Source organism: Hyaena hyaena, unplaced genomic scaffold, assembly GCF_003009895.1.
Source record: "Hyaena hyaena isolate Hyena2069 unplaced genomic scaffold, ASM300989v1 scaffold_271, whole genome shotgun sequence".
Lineage (NCBI taxonomy): Eukaryota > Metazoa > Chordata > Mammalia > Carnivora > Hyaenidae > Hyaena > Hyaena hyaena.
This window is the reverse complement of record NW_024080902.1, coordinates 1,386,379-1,406,765: the sequence shown is the minus strand read 5'-3', so window position 1 is coordinate 1,406,765 and position 20,387 is coordinate 1,386,379. Positions and strand designations below refer to the sequence as shown.

Sequence of the window (20,387 nt, the reverse complement as noted above, 5' to 3'; positions counted from 1 at the left end):
AACGCCCGAGGTGCGGCCCCGAACTGCGCCTTCCCGGCTCCCCCGCCCGCCGGCTCAGCCCGACTTCCGGCACAGGGGGTGCTGGGGTGGGAGGAGTCTCGCCCGGCTCGGCGGGGGCTTTCCGCCCGAAGGCTTTGCTCCTGCCCTTTCTTGGGCACTTCCCAGATGAATTTAGAAAAGAACCTGCAGGCTGGGAAGGGGCAGAGTCCTCCTAAGTCCTAAGGAAGAGAAAAAAGAAAGGTATCTTTGAGGGGAAGTCCTGGAGTGAGTGGAAATGTGGGGAGAGGGGCAGGGGCAGGGAAATGGCCAGCACATACAGAACAGAAAATTCAAAATTAGTTTTCCCTCTTTCTGTGTTTTCTTGACTGGCATCACTGACAGAAACAAATTGGGTAGGGTTGCTTGAAAACTGGGAACCTTTCTCCAGTTTATCCACCTCCACACCTCCTCCCCCCCCCCCCCCAACTGAGGAACGCTCATTCCGAGTTGCAGGATACACCTAACAGTAAATATTTTCTCAGACTGTCATGATTTCAGGACTCTTGGCTTCCCCTATCTCAATGCGCTTAATACTTATTGAGGTCCTACTACAGGCCAGCCCCTGACTTTAAAACTGGGATACAAACTGAGGTAAAATAAGGTTATTTGTTCTCAGCAAATATACAGTGGTGCATTCCTCAAGTTATCCTTCAAGTTACCATCTTATGTTGTTTCCAAAACCCGAAGACTTTTCTAAACCAAAGAGAGCACCTGAAAACCTATATATAACTCCCAAGAATTTTTGACTAGAGAGTAAGACATTTTGAAGGAAAAAGAAAGCTAGGTTTTAGTGATTATTAAGATATGCTTTATAAAGGTTACCATTTTGAGGGTATTTGTTTATGTTATTTAGTACTTTAAGACAGACTTTGTTTTACATTTCAAAGCCCCGAGGTTGAACTTTCCTTAGGTTGAACTTTCCCGTGTGCGGCATCATGGCAGTGCACGAATCCTCCAAGAACTAATATCTGGATAGTATGAGCTGAATATCAAACTAATGTTGGTATAAAACAAATGAAATTATATAACTTGTTGGCTTTCAAAGTCTTTCTGACACGCTGAATTACTTGGAACTGTCACATCATAATAAAAAAGTCTGAAGCATACAAAGCCACTCAATAAACCAGTAGCCCAATATGGGTTGGATTTATTTCTGTATCCTTATGAAACTTGGACCTGCCTTTTGTGTAAGAAGAAAATTTATGCTTACATTATTACTATTATTGTTAATTTTTGTGGTGGTTGAAGCATAATCCCCTATAGTCTTTTCTTAGCATTGAGAGGAAATAATTTCAGATAGAGGGCCACAGTTTTCTGTGCTTCAGTTTAATTGTGCTTTTGTAGCATGCTCAGCCTGCTACAAATTCTTCCTCACCTTTTACCATGAGGTCATAAAGACAATTACTTTGTAAAGTAATTCCTTGTCTTCCACAGAAATTTTGGGTAAAGAAATCAAAGTGCTTCAAAATCTCTATAAGTACAATGTAGTTGACAATTACGAAGAGTTTTTGTCTTCATCTATAGCTGCAGTCCCATAGTAAGACATCCGTGTGCACGTGCCAGTATTTTAGGCATTTCCTAGAACAAAAGTTAACTATACTAAGCAAAAAGTTAACTATACTAATATGTATCTGTGTAGAACTTTTTCCTCAAGCACAGTCACAAACATTATTCCCTTTAACCTTATAGTAACCTGCAAGGCAATTTTGGCTAATATTATTCTTCACAGTTAAGAAAACTGAATAATTTTGAGGACAACTGGGTCCTCAGGGAGCAAGATTTATATAGTGGTTAAGATAGTGAAAGAAACTAGATTTCTTCATTTTTAACCTCACTTTCTTTCCAGATAGTTTTGCCTCATGCAGATACAAATGAAGATCTTAAATAGATGAATGATCAGAGAAAACCGAGAGAAAAAGAGTGATAGTGAATTTTTAGTATCCGAGTTACCAGCCAAGAAAAATGATATGGATAATTCAATGGATAATAGAATAATTTACAATTAATATTTTATAATTAGTAAATATTGGTATGGTTCCACCAGATTTTGAAATGGAGCCACAGGGGACTTATAAGTCTGGCTTATGCTATTCTTTGGCTTATTTGACATTTTAAAGAGGTCTTTTACCTTAAATTGAGACTACACATTGAGAATAATGAAATATCAGTAACTAGATCAGAGTTTGATGTTTGTCGGTCTCTGGACATAGGGGAGCTAAGTAGTTAGGAGAGCTTCAGTGATCTTTTCTTGCCAGGTGAGCCTGAGTGTAGTGGTGGGACCTTAAATCGCCAACCTCTTTGTCTTCTGCTCTTTGGTTCATTGCAAAGCTGTTCTTTTTGGTAATGTTAATAAATGGTTAATCAGAATATAGAAGAATATAGAAGGATCGTGATTTTAAAGGGAAATTATCCTAAGTGAAGTGGAATTTTTGACAGAAAATGTAAAAGATTCATGGCAACTATGCTTATAGAATTATGCCTCAAGTCTCACAAACTGAGTAGTTGGAATGCTGGATGGAAATGACTATTGAGGGCTGGTGTTCTCTGCCAAGCAGCAGCATGAAAGTTCAGAATACAGTCAGCTTCAATATCATCCAATGTAGAACTTTATCTTCGTAAACATTCATATGAAAGCAATTCTTTCTGCCACGGGTAATATTTTTCTGTCAATTCTTTGACAAATAAGATTTACTGCAAATTGGAATTTGTATATGAATGTAAATGTGGGAGATTATATATTTGTATATAAAATTACACACACCACAAGCACACACACACACACACACACACACACACACACACAAACACATGTAAAATTAGAGAAGTCAGAGCTTGGTTATAACCTTGCACCCAACTGTCTTATTATCAGTAATCAACAGAGGTATTCTTTTTTTTTTTTTTTTTTTTTTTTTTTTTTTTTTTTTTTTTTACAAATAGTTTATTGTCAAATTAGTTTCCACATAACACTCAGTGCTCATCCCCAAAGGTGTCCTCCTCCATGCCCATCCCTCCTCCCCCCCACATCCATCAGTCCTCAGTTTTTGTCAGCATTCAAGAGTCTCCCATGGTTTGCCTCTCTCCCTTTCCCCTACCATTTCCCCCCTTCTCCTCCCCCTTGTTCCTCTGTCAAGTTCCTCCTAATCCTCCTATACGTGCAAACATATGATATTTGTCCTTCTCTGCCTGACTTATTTCGCTCAGCATAACACCCTCAAGGTCCATCCATGTTGCTACACATGGCCAGATTTCATTGTTTCTCATTGCCATGTAGTATTCCATGGTATAGATAAACCACATCTTCTTGATCCATTCATCTGTTGATGGACACTTAGGCTCTTTCCATGTTTTAGCTATTGTGGAGAGTGCTGCTATGAACATTGGGGTACATGTGCTCCTATGCCTCAGCATTTCTGTATCCCTTGGGTAAATTCCTAGCAGTGCTATTGCTGGGTCATAAGGGAGTTCTATTGTTAGTTTCCTGAGGAACCTCCACACTTCAACAGAGGTATTCTTATAAGCACTATTTTCTGTGACATGGTCAGTAAGCTTTGTAAAATAGTATTTTATCCATTCTTATAACATCCATTTAAGATAGGCATAAGAATTATTAGAATTAAATATAGGAATTATAGTTGAACGATGTCATTTTTATAGGAAAGAGGTTAGAGCATCCTCTGGATGGTATACAGCTATTGTCCTTGGCAGATGTTATATGATTAAATCGTGAGTTATTAAGAAATTATTCTGAAAGGTCAGCATAAGTGGAAATAGTCAGACATTAAAGAGATGTGAGAAAGCCATGAAATATAGAGTCCGTGGTTAATGTCTAGAATTTTGTGTGTTTATTTGTCTGCAGAAACCTTTCTGAATCAGGTTTAAGCTCCCAGAGGGCAGGAAACATGTCTTATACTTCATGTGAACTCTTCACAACATCTATAACAGTGCTGAGCATATAATAATGATGATAATAAGAATAGCTAACATTTATTCAGGGCCCACCTTGCCAGGTACTTTTATAAGCACTTTGCATATATCATTTAATTTTCAAAATTATCATATCAGGTAGATATTAATATTATGCCTATTTTGCAGATCAGAAAACTGAGGCACTATATGTTAAGCAACTTGTCATGGTTGTACAGTTAATAAGAGGCAAAGTTAGGATTTGAACCCAAAGTAAAGATGATGCAGAGGTATAAGTGTAATTTCCTCCCACCTAACAGGCTAACCTAAATTAAGCATTAAGTACTCATGTATCAAGTATGTGTGAGATGCCAGGGGAAATCTGCCAGAATTATTATAATGAACATGCAGTCCTTATCCTTATGGAGCTTATGCTTTTCTACACAGCTATTTCATAACAGAGTTCACTGTAGCATCTGACATCAAAATGTATTTTCAATTTAATTCAGAGCCTTCTTAGGGATAGACATATTTTACCATGTTGTATAGAAGATACTTCAAATAAGAAGTAACCTGGAAGCAGCCTCCATTTGTTCAACAGTTTACTTAGTTCTGTTTTATTATTATGCAGCTGAATTCTACCATATATAATAGCTATTGTCCTCCAATCTTGTCAGTTATTCCAGTCACAGATTGAAGACTGTTAGTTGGTTGTATGGGTGGGAATTGACCAGGATTGATTTTGGAGGGTATTCATGTGACGTGGGAGTTGGAGGTTCTGTTAGTCAGATGTGCTCTGAGGTATATAAATATATGTGCCATATGTGCCTCCAGGGACCACTCCTGGATGTATGGTTTGTTTGCTGAAGTACAATAACCAACATTTCATTACTACAGGTGCTCAGCAACTAAGATGCTGGCGCTTGTTCCCAAATTACAGTGTTGTATTTAGACCAAGGTGATTGAAAGTCAAAGTCTGTGAAAAATTGTTTTATGTGTGTTTAATAATGTTCTTTGGTAAACTTCCTGTAATTAGCATTTTTGACTCATTTTTTTAACTCTTTGGAGTTATGAAGAAAATGGATTGATGTAGAGAAGTGTAAAAATGGTGGCCAGTGAACTAGTTTTCAAGCATTTTAATGATGTTTATGAAATGAAAATATTTTAGTAATATTTATGTAAACTATGAGAGATTAAATATGGATTTTGTTGATCCAGTTTTAAGTTGGGCTTTCATATTTACAAGGAAACTCTCCCTCAATTAATGCCATTTGAACCTTTTTCAAAATCTTGGTAATAGTTTTGAAAGATGTTTATGTATGCATGCACATATGTGTATATACGTATATCTATATCTATCTACACACACACATATACATACACATATTTATCTTTGGCAAGGTATATTTCAAGATTACATTATAAATTACATCTAAAAGTGTCAAAGAGTAAGGAAAAAATTTAAAAGATACAATTTCACTAAATATGGAAATTCAAGTGTACATGTAGTAGTATTATGTTTTATAATGTATTTTATATTTAGGGTGATGGTAAAAGAAAGTATTGGTAGGGAAAATGAGAATATTTAGAGGATATGCTTTAATAGCTGCTTTAGTATTAAATATGACAGATATAAAATGTGTTTTACTATAATTGGCTTAAATTCTTTTTTTTTTTTTTTTACAAATAGTTTATTGTCAAATTAGTTTCTACATAACACTCAGTGCTCATCCCCAAAGTGCCCTCCTTCATGCCCATCCCCCCCTCCCCCCCACATCCATCAGTCCTCAGTTTTTGTCAGCATTCAAGAGTCTCTCATGGTTTGCCTCTCTCCCTTTCCCCCACCATTTCCCCCCTTCTTCTCCCCCTTGTTCCTCCGTCAAGTTCCTCCTAATCCTCCTATACGTGCAAACATATGGTATTTGTCCTTCTCTGCCTGACTTATTTCGCTCAGCATAACACCCTCAAGGTCCATCCATGTTGCTACACATGGCCAGATTTCATTGTTTCTCATTGCCATGTAGTATTCCATGGTATAGATAAACCACATCTTCTTGATCCATTCATCTGTTGATGGACACTTAGGCTCTTTCCATGTTTTAGCTATTGTGGAGAGTGCTGCTATGAACATTGGGGTACATGTGCTCCTATGCCTCAGCATTTCTGTATCCCTTGGGTAAATTCCTAGCAGTGCTATTGCTGGGTCATAAGGGAGTTCTATTGTTAGTTTCCTGAGGAACCTCCACACTGTTTTCCAGAGGGGCTGTACCAGTTTACATTCCCACCAACAGTGCAGGAGGGTGCCCGTTTCTCCACATCCTCGCCAGCATCTAGAGTTCTCTGATTTGCTCATTTTAGCCACTCTGACTGGCGTGAGGTGGTATCTCAGTGTGGTTTTGATTTGTATTTCCCTGATGAGGAGGGATGCTGAGCATCGTTTCATGTGTCTGTTGGCCATCTGGATGTCCTCTTTGGAGAAGTGTCTGTTCATGTCTTCTGCCCATTTCTTCACTGGGTTGTTTGTTTTTCGGGCGTGGAGTTTGGTGAGTTCCTTATAGATTCTGGATATTAACCCTTTATCTGATATGTCATTTGCAACTATCTTTTCCCATTCCGTTGGTTGCCTATTAATTTTCTGGGTTGTTTCCTTGGCTGTGCAGAAGCTTTTAATCTTGATGAGGTCCCAACAGTTTATTTTTGCTCTCGATTCCCTTGCTTTTGGGGATGTGTCAAGTAAGAAGTTGCTGCGGTGGAGGTCAAGGAGGTTGTTTCCTGCTTTCTCCTCTAGGGTGTTGATAGTTTCCTGTCTCACGTTCAGGTCCTTTATCCATTTTGAGTTGATTTTTGTGCATGGTGTGAGAAAATGATCTAGTTTCATTCTTCTGCATGTTGCTGTCCAGTTCTCCCAACACCATCTGTTAAAAAGGCTGTCTTTTTTCCATTGGATATTCTTTCCTGCTTTGTCAAAGATCAGTTGGCTGTATACTTTTGGGTCCACTTCTGAGTTCTCAATTCTGTTCCATTGGTCTATGGGTCTGTTTTTGTGTAATTGGCTTAAATTCTATGTACTGGGTGACACACATGAAAATATATATACTTAATTATATCTATTTGTACTAAGGAAGATAATGTAGAAACATGCATGCTCTCACACAGTTTATTTTATTTATTTATTTATTTATTTTTCTTAAATAGTTTATTGTCAAGTTGGTTTCCATATAACACACAGTCAAACATTTTATTTTAAAAGTTAATGTTCTTCAAAAAGCAATGGTCATCACTGGAAGATGGCTAGAGGGCTTCTTTAGATGGCTATAAGGCAAAAATGAGATTATTTTTAATGCCTTTTGAAGAAATATTTTGTTAACTCTCAAGATACTGTTAGAGACTTGTAGAGACATATAATATTTTTATTTTATAAATGAGGTGAATGAGGTCCGTAAATATGGGTAACTGACAGAGCCAAGATCTGTTGTCCCATTAGACTTAGCTATTAGAACACTATAATTGTTATATTGCCTATTTCCAAAGGGGAGACAAAAAAAAGTACTAAATTTTTGGACCCAGTGATAAACAATGCAATTAGAAAGAAGCTAGGAGCATGATAAAATTTATCAACAGAAAGTAACAGGCAGAATTTATGTTAAACATTACATTTGAGTAAGAATATAGGAAGTATTTCTTTGTAAATATTTGCATCATACAAAAGTTACCATTCTGTACATAATGAATAAACAAAATGCAATTATGCACTTAGGGATTTACCTAAGGATACTATGATAGTTCTAACATCATCTTGCTTTGTTAGGGGTTAACAGGACCTGATGGATCCCCTGGCTCTGTTGGACCAAGAGGACAAAAAGTGAGTTAGCCACCTGGTGTTAATTGCTGGTATTAGATGCTGAAGCATAATTTTATTATAGTGTTTGCCAATCAACTGAAAGATTAGTTATGAAACAGTGGAAATACATTTGTTCAATTAAAGTCATGTTTTAGTTGCATTAAATTAAATAAAAAACACCAAGATGGAGTATTTTAATGATTTCAAGATTCATGCATTTTACATATTTACATATTAATGCTACAAGAAGCTAAGTACAATAAAGTTATTTTTATTTTTAGGGAGAACCTGGTGTTCCGGGATCTCGTGGATTTCCTGTAAGTAATTATAAAGTGACTGAATTGAAAATCTCCTATCTTTCTCTGTCATTTTGAAATTTTAAATGCAATTTTTGACATAATATGCGTCACAAAGGAGTTCATGATTTTTCTGCTATGGTAAGCATTCTATGAGTAGAAAAATTTTAGAGAAATTTGAATGCACACTATAAATACATATGTCTGCTTGCAGGTGGTTTTTCCTAATAGACAACTCCCCCTTTACTCCCCTTGCTAGAAAACGTTTCTTGCATAATAACAGCAAATCTAAATATTCAGTATTTATACTGTAATATCACACTGCTTTTTTTACAACTGGGTTTATTTCTAATGAAGTATCAGCTATCAGATATAATTACCAGCCTGATTCTCTGGCTAGTCTTTGCCTGCATTGCCCAATCTTACAATTTGTGTTATTTCTTTATCTATTAGAGGGTTTGGTTCTTAGGATGCTTTCCTTTCCATTTTACTCTTTATTCCTCTTTTGTTCTTATCATTAATCTGTATCTCTCATCTTTGTTTTCTGTTTGCACTGTTTTTGTGGCCATATTTCACTGTCTCTCAACTTTTCCATTATAAACCTACCTTCAGAAGTGAATAGCTTTGCTGGCCTTTCTCCCATATTTTTCTCCTCAGAGCTCAACATCTTATAGAGATGCCTTTAAAAAAATTAGTGAAATTTGAAATTTGTCAAACATCTAGATCTATAATTAAATAACTTATTGATTACTTTGGTATTTTCAAGCACGACACTTATTCCCAAATTGATTTCCATATTAAAATGTTCAAATAGGAGTAATTCTTCAAATGCCTTGGAAGGGGGCCTGGGTGGCTCTGTTGGTTAAACGTCTGACTTTGGCTCAGGCTTCAATCTCGCGGTTCGTGGGTTCGGGCCCCGCGTCGGGCTCTGTGCTGACAGCTAGCTCAGAGCCTGGAGCCTGTTTCAGATTCTGTATCTCCCTCTCTGTGACCCTCCCCTGCTCACGCTGTCTCTGTCTCTCTCTCTCAGAAATAAATAAAACATTAAAGAAATTAATGCCTTGGAAAAGCCTCACTTATTATTAAAACATTCTGCTTCTGTGAAATTCTTGCTTGTTTTGGATCCTAAATAATTAAAAATAATAATATCATTATCGTAGTGTGTACACTGATTCTACTAAGTGCTTCATATATGGATGTTTTAGAAAAGGAGGTCTAGAATGAAAAGCTAACATGAATATGGTATTAGAGATAGCTGTGAATAAAAGTTATTCAAGCCAGTGTAGGAGAGAAAAGAGTAATAAGAATTTCCAGTGGGGGAGTATTGAACCTGGAAAGCAAAGATAGAGAAAAAGGGATTCTAGGCAGCTTTTGTTCAGTTTTATGAAGTTCAACAAGCAAATAGTTAGGGTTTAGCATATACTCGGTCCTGTAGTAGGCATTGAGGCTAGGAGGATGGATAAGATGTGGTGTCAATTCTTGATTATATGCAGTTCAGTGTTGCTAAAGAGATATAAAGTATAAAGGAGAGAGAGATGAAATAACTAGCTCTAAGGTCAGATTCAGGATGTCAAGTTAGGATCCTGTCATAAATCATTTCAAGAGTGTCACCGTTTTATTTTCACTATCTACTGGATTTGGTGTCTAGAAATATAGTCTACCTGTCAAAAGGGGGTGGTTTCTGGTCCTTCTTTTTCCTGGTCCCATCTTTCTGTGCTGAATGTTATGGGAATTTCTAAACATCACATTATAAATTATAAAGCACTATACTCTTTGCTTTCAATGTCCATTTCTTATAAAACATGATTTAAAAATCTCTAAACTGTTAGGTTGTGATGTGCTTTGTGAGCGAGGCTAAATTCTCCTGAGGGCAAGAATGGATGATTTCTTTACTTTGATTTCTTATAAGAATGTTTGGGAAAAATATTGGTTAGCTTAGACATCAAAGGAATATTTGAGATGCTAAAACAAGCTTCTTCCTTAGAAGCAGAGCTATGTTTGCTTTTCTTTATCCACTCCTTTGTTTAGAATGAGCATCATATATTTATTTAGTGACAAAGTTTATACTTTGTTTTTGAACTGAATTATGTCTGTCTGTATTTATACTAAGTTTAAATCACATACCATAACAATTTTTATTTTAATCTTTTAGGGCCGTGGTATTCCTGGGCCCCCTGTAAGTATCATCTCCCAGTGTATTTCTACAGTCTATAACAATGGCTAATTTCTCAGCTCTCAAGCTTACTCTCCAGCTAACAGTACCCAGTGGTATTTATAGTGTCCTACATACATGATCTTAGGTGGCTACTATGACAGCACTTCTATCCTGCTAAACAAAAAATTTTACTGATTTAAGAAATTTCTGTTCTATTTTAAATAATTAAAATGTAGTCAAATGAGTTATTGTATTATTGGAAACCAAAGCTGGCCTTTTTTAAAATTGAAGTATAATTAACAGTCCGTGTTATATTAGTTTCAGTTGTACAATGATTCAACCATTCTGTACATTACTCAGTGCTCACCACAATAAGTGTGCTTATAATCTGTCACCAAATAATGTTATTACCACCTTATTGACTATGTTCCGTATGCTGTACTTTCCATCTCTGTGACTTATTTATTTTATAACTGGAAGTTTGTACCTCTTAATCCCCTTGATCTAGTCCACCACCTCCCCCCTGCCCCATATCCACCTTCCCTTGGGCAACCACTAGTTTGTTCTCTGTATTTAAGAGTTTGTTTTGTTTTTTAGATTCTATATATAAGTGAAATCATATGGTATTTGTTTTTCTCTGTCTGAGTTATTTTACGTACCATAATACTACTTACTAGGTCCATCTGTACTCTATTGTTATAAATGGCAAGATCTCATTCTTTTTTATGGCCAAATAATATTCCATTGCATATATACATACAGGGTCCTCCTGGGGCAGCAGGACTCCCTGGAGAGCTTGGTCGTGTTGGACCAGTTGTGAGTATCACAGTGACTTTTTGACAGACATTTACTGATTTAATAGAAGAGGTTACTCAGGAAGGCAAATTGCCCTAACTCTAGCTTTCCCCTGCAAATCCAAAAAAAATGGCAGATGAATTTCATTCCAGTTCACAATATTGATGAGAACCAGGGATAATAATGCTACCTCATTTTTGTAGAGTATTTTTAATCTTTTTCCAAGGTTTTCAGCTAAAGTTATCTTCACAACTTCCAGAATTAGTGGTCAAGTCAGGAGATGTCACCTCCAGTTTATTGACTCTCAGCTAGAATTAAGGTCCAGTATCTTTTGTATTAGACTCTCTGCATAAAATGAATAGCTGAAAATTATTACCAAGTATATTTATGTTAGGATCATTACATTATAATTGAACCAACAGAACTTAACATTAGGCAATAAAGAGCTGAACTTCATAGGAGAAATTGTTGGTAATAAATTCTTGATGCTCCCTCCAATATTTCAGAAATGTTGAAGTAGTGACACTGTGTGGAGGATAGATAATTGTAAATGCATGGAGACTAGAAGCCATGTAGTATATAATTTTTCTTGTTTCTCCATATGTCTTACTATTTGATAAAATTATTTATAGAACAAATGAATAAATATGAAATGGTTATAAAATTAAATTAATTGTAAGATGGATTTTGACTTCTTATGGTAGAATATTCAGAAGGAAAACATATGCAAGGAGTAAACTCTGGATGTTAAGGTGAATTGAAACCATTTTCATTTGAATGGCTTATTTGTATTTAGCCATCTTTGACCTTCTGTGCCATTTGCGAGACAGTATGGTGACAGGCCAAGTAATAGCTTGTGGGTAAACAATACCAGGGAGAGTCTGGCATTGCAGAGATTAACCTTCCATTCCAAAGTTTCAGGCTGGGAGCAAGCCGTCTTTTGCAACCATTATCTGGATGGTACTAGCAGTCCTGGCTGTTACAGTTCCTCTGTAAATCAACTAGAAAAATAGGTAGTGTTTCCAGAATAAAGTGATCATTCTATAGAAAAGAATTAGCTTTGCTTTTTCCCCGAAACCTCCTTCTGCCTTGTTTTATTACTTTGGTGAGACTGTAACTCCTTTATTCTTCTAGTTTTGTGGAGCTAATTGGATTATGGGCCACCCGTTGATTTTAGTGGCAGATCTATGCAAGACTGAGCTCTGTAGGGGTTACTAGTAATATTCTCTCATGCCTCGCCAGTTTTATGCACTGCGTTTTGACATGTGTATAACCACTGTGTTACAATTTTCAATAATTTAGGGTGACCCCGGGAAAAGAGGACCACCTGGTCCCCCTGGCCCCCCAGGACCCAGTGTAAGTTATTTGCAGCTTGAATTTACCTGTGTCTGAGAGTTGGGATTAAATAAGTCTAAGAACCAAAAATGGAAGTACTTGTTAATCGAGTCATCGTCCTAAAATTCCAAAATGGCTACCAATTTTTTCACCCATTCAGAACATGAGTCCTCTTAGGACAGAAAAGTAGAGGAATACAATAATTTAAAAGGTTGTTTTCTCAGGGAATGACTTACTCATATATGTTAAGTCCTTTGACTTTTGTAATTTCTCAAATGCTCAATACTTGGATGAATAAAAGGGACATTTTCAAATGAACTAGTTTTTACAATGGATTTACAGAAAGCAATTTAAAAAATAGGAGTTTAAGTAGGAGATAATTCATATTTTAAATTTATATTTGGAGTACCCCATATTTTCTCTTCTGTCTTTCATTTTATTTCCCTTCAGTCTCCTGAAAGAAATAATATACTGAAATTTAGGGGTCTCCAAAAGGAACATGTCCACAAGTCAAAATTTTAGAATATTAGCATATTATATGCAGCCCTTTGTTCCTTATATTTTATTGAACAAATATATTTTTGTTCAGTGAACTTTCTATTATTAGTAGGTTTGAATTACATATTTAACCATATTCTTAACTTTAGTATTTTCTTTACTTTAGGGAACAATTGGCTTTCATGATGGAGACCCACTGGTAAGATGTTGTTTACTTTTGAATGAAATACAGTTTAAGTCAAAGACCATTTAATCTTCAGATGAACTCTCCTTAAAATTACTTTGCTGGAATATGTCGTATTTCTGTGTTTTACTTTACTTGGGTGGCAAAGGAATACATAGAACTAGTAGTTTGTATGCCCTCACGCTGTCACTGGTTTTCATTATAGAAATGTTTTTGTTTTTCCATAATCTCTTTACATTATGGCTTTCACCAGAGCACCCCTCAATTTTAGTAGCATTCAAACAGTTCCTTTGAGACTTGTTTTATTTATAGATTGGTATTCAAATGATGTTGGTAAACTGTACTAAATGCAATTTTGGCCGATTTGATAAGGGTATGTGGACCTCAAGATACATCTATTCTAGTAGAGGGGGAAAGGATCATTTTGTGGTACACTAGATTGGGAACATTTTATTTCTTTAATAAATTAAATCTGAAATAAATATGGTAAACTATTAACATTTATTAAATCTGGATGGTGACTACATAGGGAAAGTTCATTATATTTTCTGTACTTTTCTGTGAGCTAGGAATATCTCTGAGTTTAAAAATGAAATATTGAAAAAAGGAATAGAGTTACTTAATGAATGTAATTATTTTGGGATTCTGTAGCTGGAATCCCTAAAAAAATACCATTTTGTCATAAAAGGAGGCTCTAATTTATGCTGTCCCTACCTCTCACTCTCTCCCTTTGGCAGTGTCCCAATTCCTGTCCACCAGGTCGCTCAGGATATCCAGGCTTACCAGGCATGAGGGTAAGAGAATAATTTCAGTATTTTATATTCAAGAGTATTATCCATAGAAAAATAGAGCCTTTCCTGTAAGCACTGGCCTTCCTGGTGAAAGACTGCATTCTGATGGAGTTGGGAAGTCTGTGTTCGCTTATTCTGCGGCTTAGTCTATGGTCCTTCTTCAGTCCTAGGAGCTCCAGCTGGTGCCCCTGGCAGGTCCTCCTACGGAGACATGGATGTTCGATTACATACACAGTGCTTTTGTTGTTCAGGGAGGAAATACCAACACAATGTATGGGCTTGAGAAACTCTGTAACACCAAATTCATGTAGAGAAGTTTGCTTCCTATGGAGGAAGATTGGGGGTAATTACACACATAATGTATTTGAAATATTTTAGTTAAAAAAATTAGGGAATACAGTGCAAAGTAGGCAAGAAAAGAGACTTCCCAAAAGCATTTTCTCTCATTCTTTATCACAATTACTTCAAAATTTCCCATAAATATAAAAAAATACCAAATGTTGGGGTTAGATGGAATTTTCTCTAGTCTATGAGTCTGAAGTTAATTTGAAAATTCCAGACCAATGGAGTTGTGCTATGATCTGAAAGGCCCCAGGGCACCGCTTCTCTAGTCATACTCTTCTCTAAGGTTAGTTTTAATGGGTTCCCACAACTGCAAAAGATTTGGTCTTGGACTGGTGTCTTTATTTTTCACAAAGACCTACACTCTTGGAACAAGAGTGGCTCTGAGAGTGAAAGCGCTGATAGACTTAATTTTGGGATGTTCATTTCCCATTTGCCTCATGTTACTACCAAAAGCACACATATGCTTAGAACAGGTGGCCAGAGAGGAAGAGAGAGGAGATTTTCTTCTCATGCTCTGCAGCTTTCACTTTATAGCTTTCCCTTTGCATCTACAATTGTGTACAAGAAAAGGTGGAAGTTGTGCATCTGGGGAGGTCCCCTCCACTTCCATGAAGGAGGTGGGTACAGAGGAGGCAGAAGGGTTTTCAGAGCTGCATCGAGATAGCAGAAGGTAGCCAGCTGAGCTGGGTCAGGACGGTCATCTTTGGGGAAAAAGTTACTAATGCTGGAGAAGAGTTAATGCTCTTACCCCAACATGTTGCTGAACCAGGGAATGAAGCTTTTGCTATTCTAGAATAGTTTTTTTCTATTAACTACAACTTGTACTTATCATCTAAAACAGTCATGTAATACACATGGTAGTATTAAGGTCATTTAAGACAGTCATTTTCCTTGTGACATAACCTTTTTCTGTGTAGCACATTGACACAGATTTAGGGAAGCACGATCACTTTATGAGCCTTCTGACCAGTTTCTATAACAAACCCAATACAGTTATTTTTAAACTAATTGATTAATTTATTTATTATACATTTTTAGGGTCATAAAGGGGCTAAAGGAGAAATTGGTGAACCTGGAAGACAAGGTCACAAGGTAAGGAAAATGAGTTTATAGTGGGTAAATTGTGATTAGGAGGAAGTGATTACTTTTACTACAAGGAATTATAGGGAATAATAAAGCATATTGTATCCTTCCTTTTCAAATGATGGTTGGCAAGTTTTCAGTAGATGCATTAATATTCTGACTAAGCATAATATTCTAATGTTGTTCAATTACAAAAAACAGTAACTCACCATACATTTCATTATTTCCTGTGTTGCTACCCCTTGCTTTTCTTTTGAAATCAATCACACTCAGCTTTTTTCCTTGATGCTTTTGATAGTTGAACATTATTCAGCTGGTTTTTCCACTCCACTAAACAAAATTTTATGACGTGTAAAATTTTATGATGAGTGTTGCTGACACGAGTAAACAGGAAGTTGATAGCTGATAGCTTCTCATCTTAAGTTCTGAAATAATTTGTTTCTGACTTCATTTCAATAGAATTTAGATGTTGAGTAATCTGGAAGTTAGTTATAGGACTTTTGTTACTATGTGGATAGAAACATGGCATCCACAGCATAACCTACATTGGGGCTGGCATGCCCTGCAGAAAAACCGACACAGAAATTTAAAGGAAGATGACTTATTTGCTTTTTTTTTTTTTTTGGTGTGTATTTTCTTTAAAAAAATTTTTTTTTTATTTCTCAGAGAGAGACAGAGAGAGAGACAGCATGAGCAGGGGAGAGTCAGAGAGGGAGGGAGATGCAGAAACTGAAACAGGCTCCAGGCTCTGAGCTAGCTGTCAGCACAGAGCCTGACGCGGAGCTCCAACCCACAAATCGTGAGATCATGACCTGAGCCAAAGTCGGATGCTCAACAGACTGAGCCATCCAGGCACCCCTTATTTGCTTTTTCTAATCCACTAATGTCAATTGCCTTTGAGAATTTGACTTTCTGCATAATAAAAGTTTTGTTAATTGTGTTAATTGTGTAATATTTTACAAAGTCAAACTGTTCTTATTCATGTGGGTTTTCTAGACTTTGTAGACTATATCCTTCTACAACTTAATGGGGTGGAGGCAGAAAATTAGTCTTTTTCTTTGAAAGAGCTGGAGAGGCAACTTATTAATATCATCAGGAATTAATATCCTTGAACTCTTTAGCTAAAATCAGTCTTTTGAGCAAACTCAGATAATCAGGATAAGTAAGCCCATTTTATGTTCCTTATTACAGTTTGGACATTTATTTTTAAAGTCTTTTATTGCGTAGGCACTGAGTAATTAAGGCATTTTATTTATCTGGAATGTAACAGCTGGGTTAATGTCAAATTGGAGAAAGTAGAAAAAAATGAGTACTTTGGAAATTTTTCTTCATGCTCATTCCTCCATTAAATCTTAAAATTCACAATTTAAAAATTCAACAATTATTTATTAAGTTCCTGATGTGTGCCAGGGTTTATTCTAAGTGCAAGGGGCACAGAAGTGAAAAAAAAAATGTCTAACCACAGGAGACTGCTAAATTAAGTATGGCAAGTCGATATAATAGAATATTATCTAACCACCAAAAAAAAAAGTGTGTAAGAATATTACATTGCACCAAAAGGTTTTTATGAGGTAATAGTAGTAAAACAGATAAAGTAGACTTCTGTTATTCTTGATGCCATGCATACCTTTTTCCTTCTTTTGGTGACCCCTTTTGTTCGTGGAATTTTTACAACCCCACTCCATGGGATTTGGGGATGGAGCTGTCAATCAGAGTATTTTTCCCTTCTTCCCAAGAAACCAATATTTTTGATACCTAAACAAGTCAGTTATCCAAACTCTCAAATTTGGTTTAGTTTTCAATGAGGAACCTGAAAATTGTTTTGGTGTATGAGATAACTGGCCAAAATTTTATTGATAGGTGTTGAAAACTCCTTTCATTTATTTCACATGTTTTGTCACTTACACTGTTCAGTGGTATCTTTGAAAATTTACATATGAAGATAGGATGACAATAGCTCATTAAAGAATGAGCCTTGAAAGGGTATTAGATGCACTCAACTGTAAACTTAAAGTGGATTCACAACTCTGCCTTGAATTTACAAATTAGTTAATGAAGATTTTAAAATTTGTTGATAAATATAGAAATGAATAGTTAAAAATCTTTCTGGAAAGTGATAATAAATTGCTATTCCTAAATTTGTCATTTAATGTTATGCTTATTGATTAGTTATGTGCTATTCATCTGCTGGTGAAAATTTTAAAGCAACTATATTACTCCAAGGCTTATCAGGAATCTGTGGGAAATTATCCCAAACCTTGCTAATGGAAACTTACTGTGTACATATCAATCACTGTTGTTTTGATAGGCAGGGAACTATAAGTAGCATTTAATTATACGCATGTGTTGATTATCCACTTCAAGAGCTAATTCACTGGGTTTCCCATTGGGACTGACTCTCCTTGCCATCAATCATATGTTCTTATGGAATTTAATATGAATATAACCATGAGATTAAAACCACTGTGTAATACCCTCTTAATTCTTTCAAAAATCAAGTATAAATGATTTAGGCATAACTTAGTTCTTTGTATGCCCAAAGTTTCTATAATTTTTTATATTTCTGTGTGTGTATATATGTGTGTTTGAAAATCTCTATAAGTTATAGTCTGTAGAGCAAGAATATGGGTGAATTGAAACATGTAATAAAGAAACAAAAAAATGGATTTTTATCTAATATACATAATATAAAAAATGGAGAATTTTTCCCATGATTAATTTTACAATTTAAGATATCCATTACCACAAGAAATGTAGGGCAGTATATTTATTGTAAAAATTAAAACCTTTGTCAGAGGGAGAAAAAATAAAACCTTTGTCTGACTTTTTTTCAGAGTCAATAAGGTAATCTTTCAGTAGGAAACAGCAGTTGGATTTCTTTTCAGAATATACTAACATCTTAAAGTATACCAGAGGTTATAAGATTAATATCAAAAAGTCAAAATAATAATTATTTAGAAAACAAAATGGAAGAAGATTCCATTGGCAATTGCTACCAAATAGCCAAGATACCTTAGAACAACTTAAATATTCAAGACTAAAATGAAGAAAAGAACAAAACTTTACTAATAGAAAGAAGAAGATTTGATTAAATAGGGAGATATACTGAGTTCCAGGATAGAAAGACTCAATATTGTAAATATTCTAATTCTCTCTATATTAATTTCTTAATTTAATTAAGTCTTAACACAAAGCAAGTAGTATTTTTGTGAAGATCTTCTGAATAATTATAAAGGTCATCTGAAAGAGTAAGCATTTAGGAAAAACTGAAAAATAAGAGTTACCATAAATGAAAAATAAAGCTAAAGGAATTATGTCTATCTGAGATTAAAATGTGTTATAAAATTTCAATAATTAAAATGTGGTATTGGCAACATTACACAATAGATCAGAAAAGCAGAATAGAAAATCTAAAAACAAGTATATTTAGCAACTTAGTATGTTAAAGAAGAATTTTCCAGGCTGTGTGGAGAGATATCTGTGTGGACATATCATTCAATAAATGATATTAGAGAATGTGGCCAATTACCAGGAAAAAAGAAAATGATAAGTTTCACCTTACATTTTACATTAAATTACTTAAAGATTTCTATGTAAGAAATTAAACTATAAAATTATTAGGAGAAAAATCCAGATGAACATTTATACATTTTTGGGGTGAAGAAAGCTTTTCTATGGGGGACATCAAAGGTATAAGCCATGAAAAAGAGTGATTTAAATACCTTAAAAATTGTACATGGCAGAAAAATTATACTAAGAAATGTAAAAAATGAAAATCATGAGTTGGGGTGCCTGGATAGCTCAGTCAGTTAAGTGTCTGACTCTTGATTTTGGCTCAGGTCATGATCTCACAGTTCTTCGGTTTGAGCCCCGTGTCAGGCTTTGTGTTGATAGCATGGAGCCTGCTCCAGATTTTCTCTCTCCCTGTCTCTCTGCCCCTCTACTGTTCTCTCTCTCAAAATGAATGAATGAATGAATGAATGAATGAATGAAAATCACTATTGAATAATATTGTAGTTTATGGAACACTTTGCATGGCATATTTTCCTAAAAATACACCGCTCCCCCACTACACACAAACACACACACACACACACACACACACACATACACACACACACACTTGGAACATGAATGTACACATAATCTCTCTCTGTCATTTCCTCTCCCACCCCCACCCTTTTTTAGAGAAGCATTTAAGATGTTACAGGTATTTATAGTTGAAAAGTGGGACTTGGGTGACTTTATTTGTATACTTGTCGGTATTTTCTGAATGTTCCACAATTAATATGGATTATTCATATAAACTAATTTAAGAAAATACAGTAGCATAACTCAGGGGATGCCAAATGAATTTAAAATGTGCTGAAGTAGACTGAGCCTCTATCTATCTATGCTCATTTGCTGCAATAACATTTGGTGTGCTTTTCTGTTGTTTATTAGGGTGAAGAAGGTGACCAGGGGGAACAGGGAGAAGTTGGAGCTCAAGGACCTCCAGTAAAGTATTGTTTAAAAATATTTAACTAGGATATGCAAATATTCTTTTTTCATGACTTTTGGAATATTTCATGTTTAGCATTTGGACTAATAGTATTATATGAACGTGATATTCTGTATTTTACCACCAAGCCAGCACTGGGAGATTACTGTTTTTTTTTTTTTTTCCAAAATAGGAAAGGATCCCATTGTACATTCAACCACCATTTTAACAAAAAAATTTATCTATAGTAACATACATTCATTTACTAGATTTCAGGGCTAGGCTATCTGAAAGCAAATATTGAACACAAGAAGATGATATATGTCTTTCATATTCTATGGTACTATCACATGATACGGAAAATTTCAGGTATCCTGAAGGTAGATCATTGACTGGCTTTGATGTACCTTATGCCAGCAATGTAATCATTATAATCAGAACATTCTTAATTGCTTATAATCATGTTTTTTAAAATAAAAAGTTGGTCCCTTGTGCTTCGGCAGATTGCTGCAGTTATATACACAGCAAAGTAATTTGGGGCATTGGCATACTTCAGTTTAAAGTGTTTGCTACATCAAAATTTACATTACTTTTGTATATGAAAGTAGAATTGTTACACTTGTTTCTTGTCAGGATGACTAG

General features: G+C 35.5%; 1 protein-coding gene across 1 annotated transcript in view; it reads left to right on the top strand.

Moving 5' to 3' along the window:
* Positions 1-20,387, top strand: part of COL9A1 (collagen type IX alpha 1 chain) — a 90,059-nt gene that overhangs the window by 22,636 nt on the left and 47,036 nt on the right. Inside the window, exons 11-19 of the mRNA XM_039245801.1 lie at positions 7,751-7,804; positions 8,065-8,100; positions 10,232-10,255; positions 10,997-11,050; positions 12,332-12,385; positions 13,029-13,061; positions 13,784-13,840; positions 15,221-15,274; positions 19,709-19,762. Of these exons, the coding sequence (XP_039101732.1) occupies positions 7,751-7,804; positions 8,065-8,100; positions 10,232-10,255; positions 10,997-11,050; positions 12,332-12,385; positions 13,029-13,061; positions 13,784-13,840; positions 15,221-15,274; positions 19,709-19,762 (420 nt within the window). The remainder of the gene's footprint in view (positions 1-7,750; positions 7,805-8,064; positions 8,101-10,231; positions 10,256-10,996; positions 11,051-12,331; positions 12,386-13,028; positions 13,062-13,783; positions 13,841-15,220; positions 15,275-19,708; positions 19,763-20,387) is intronic.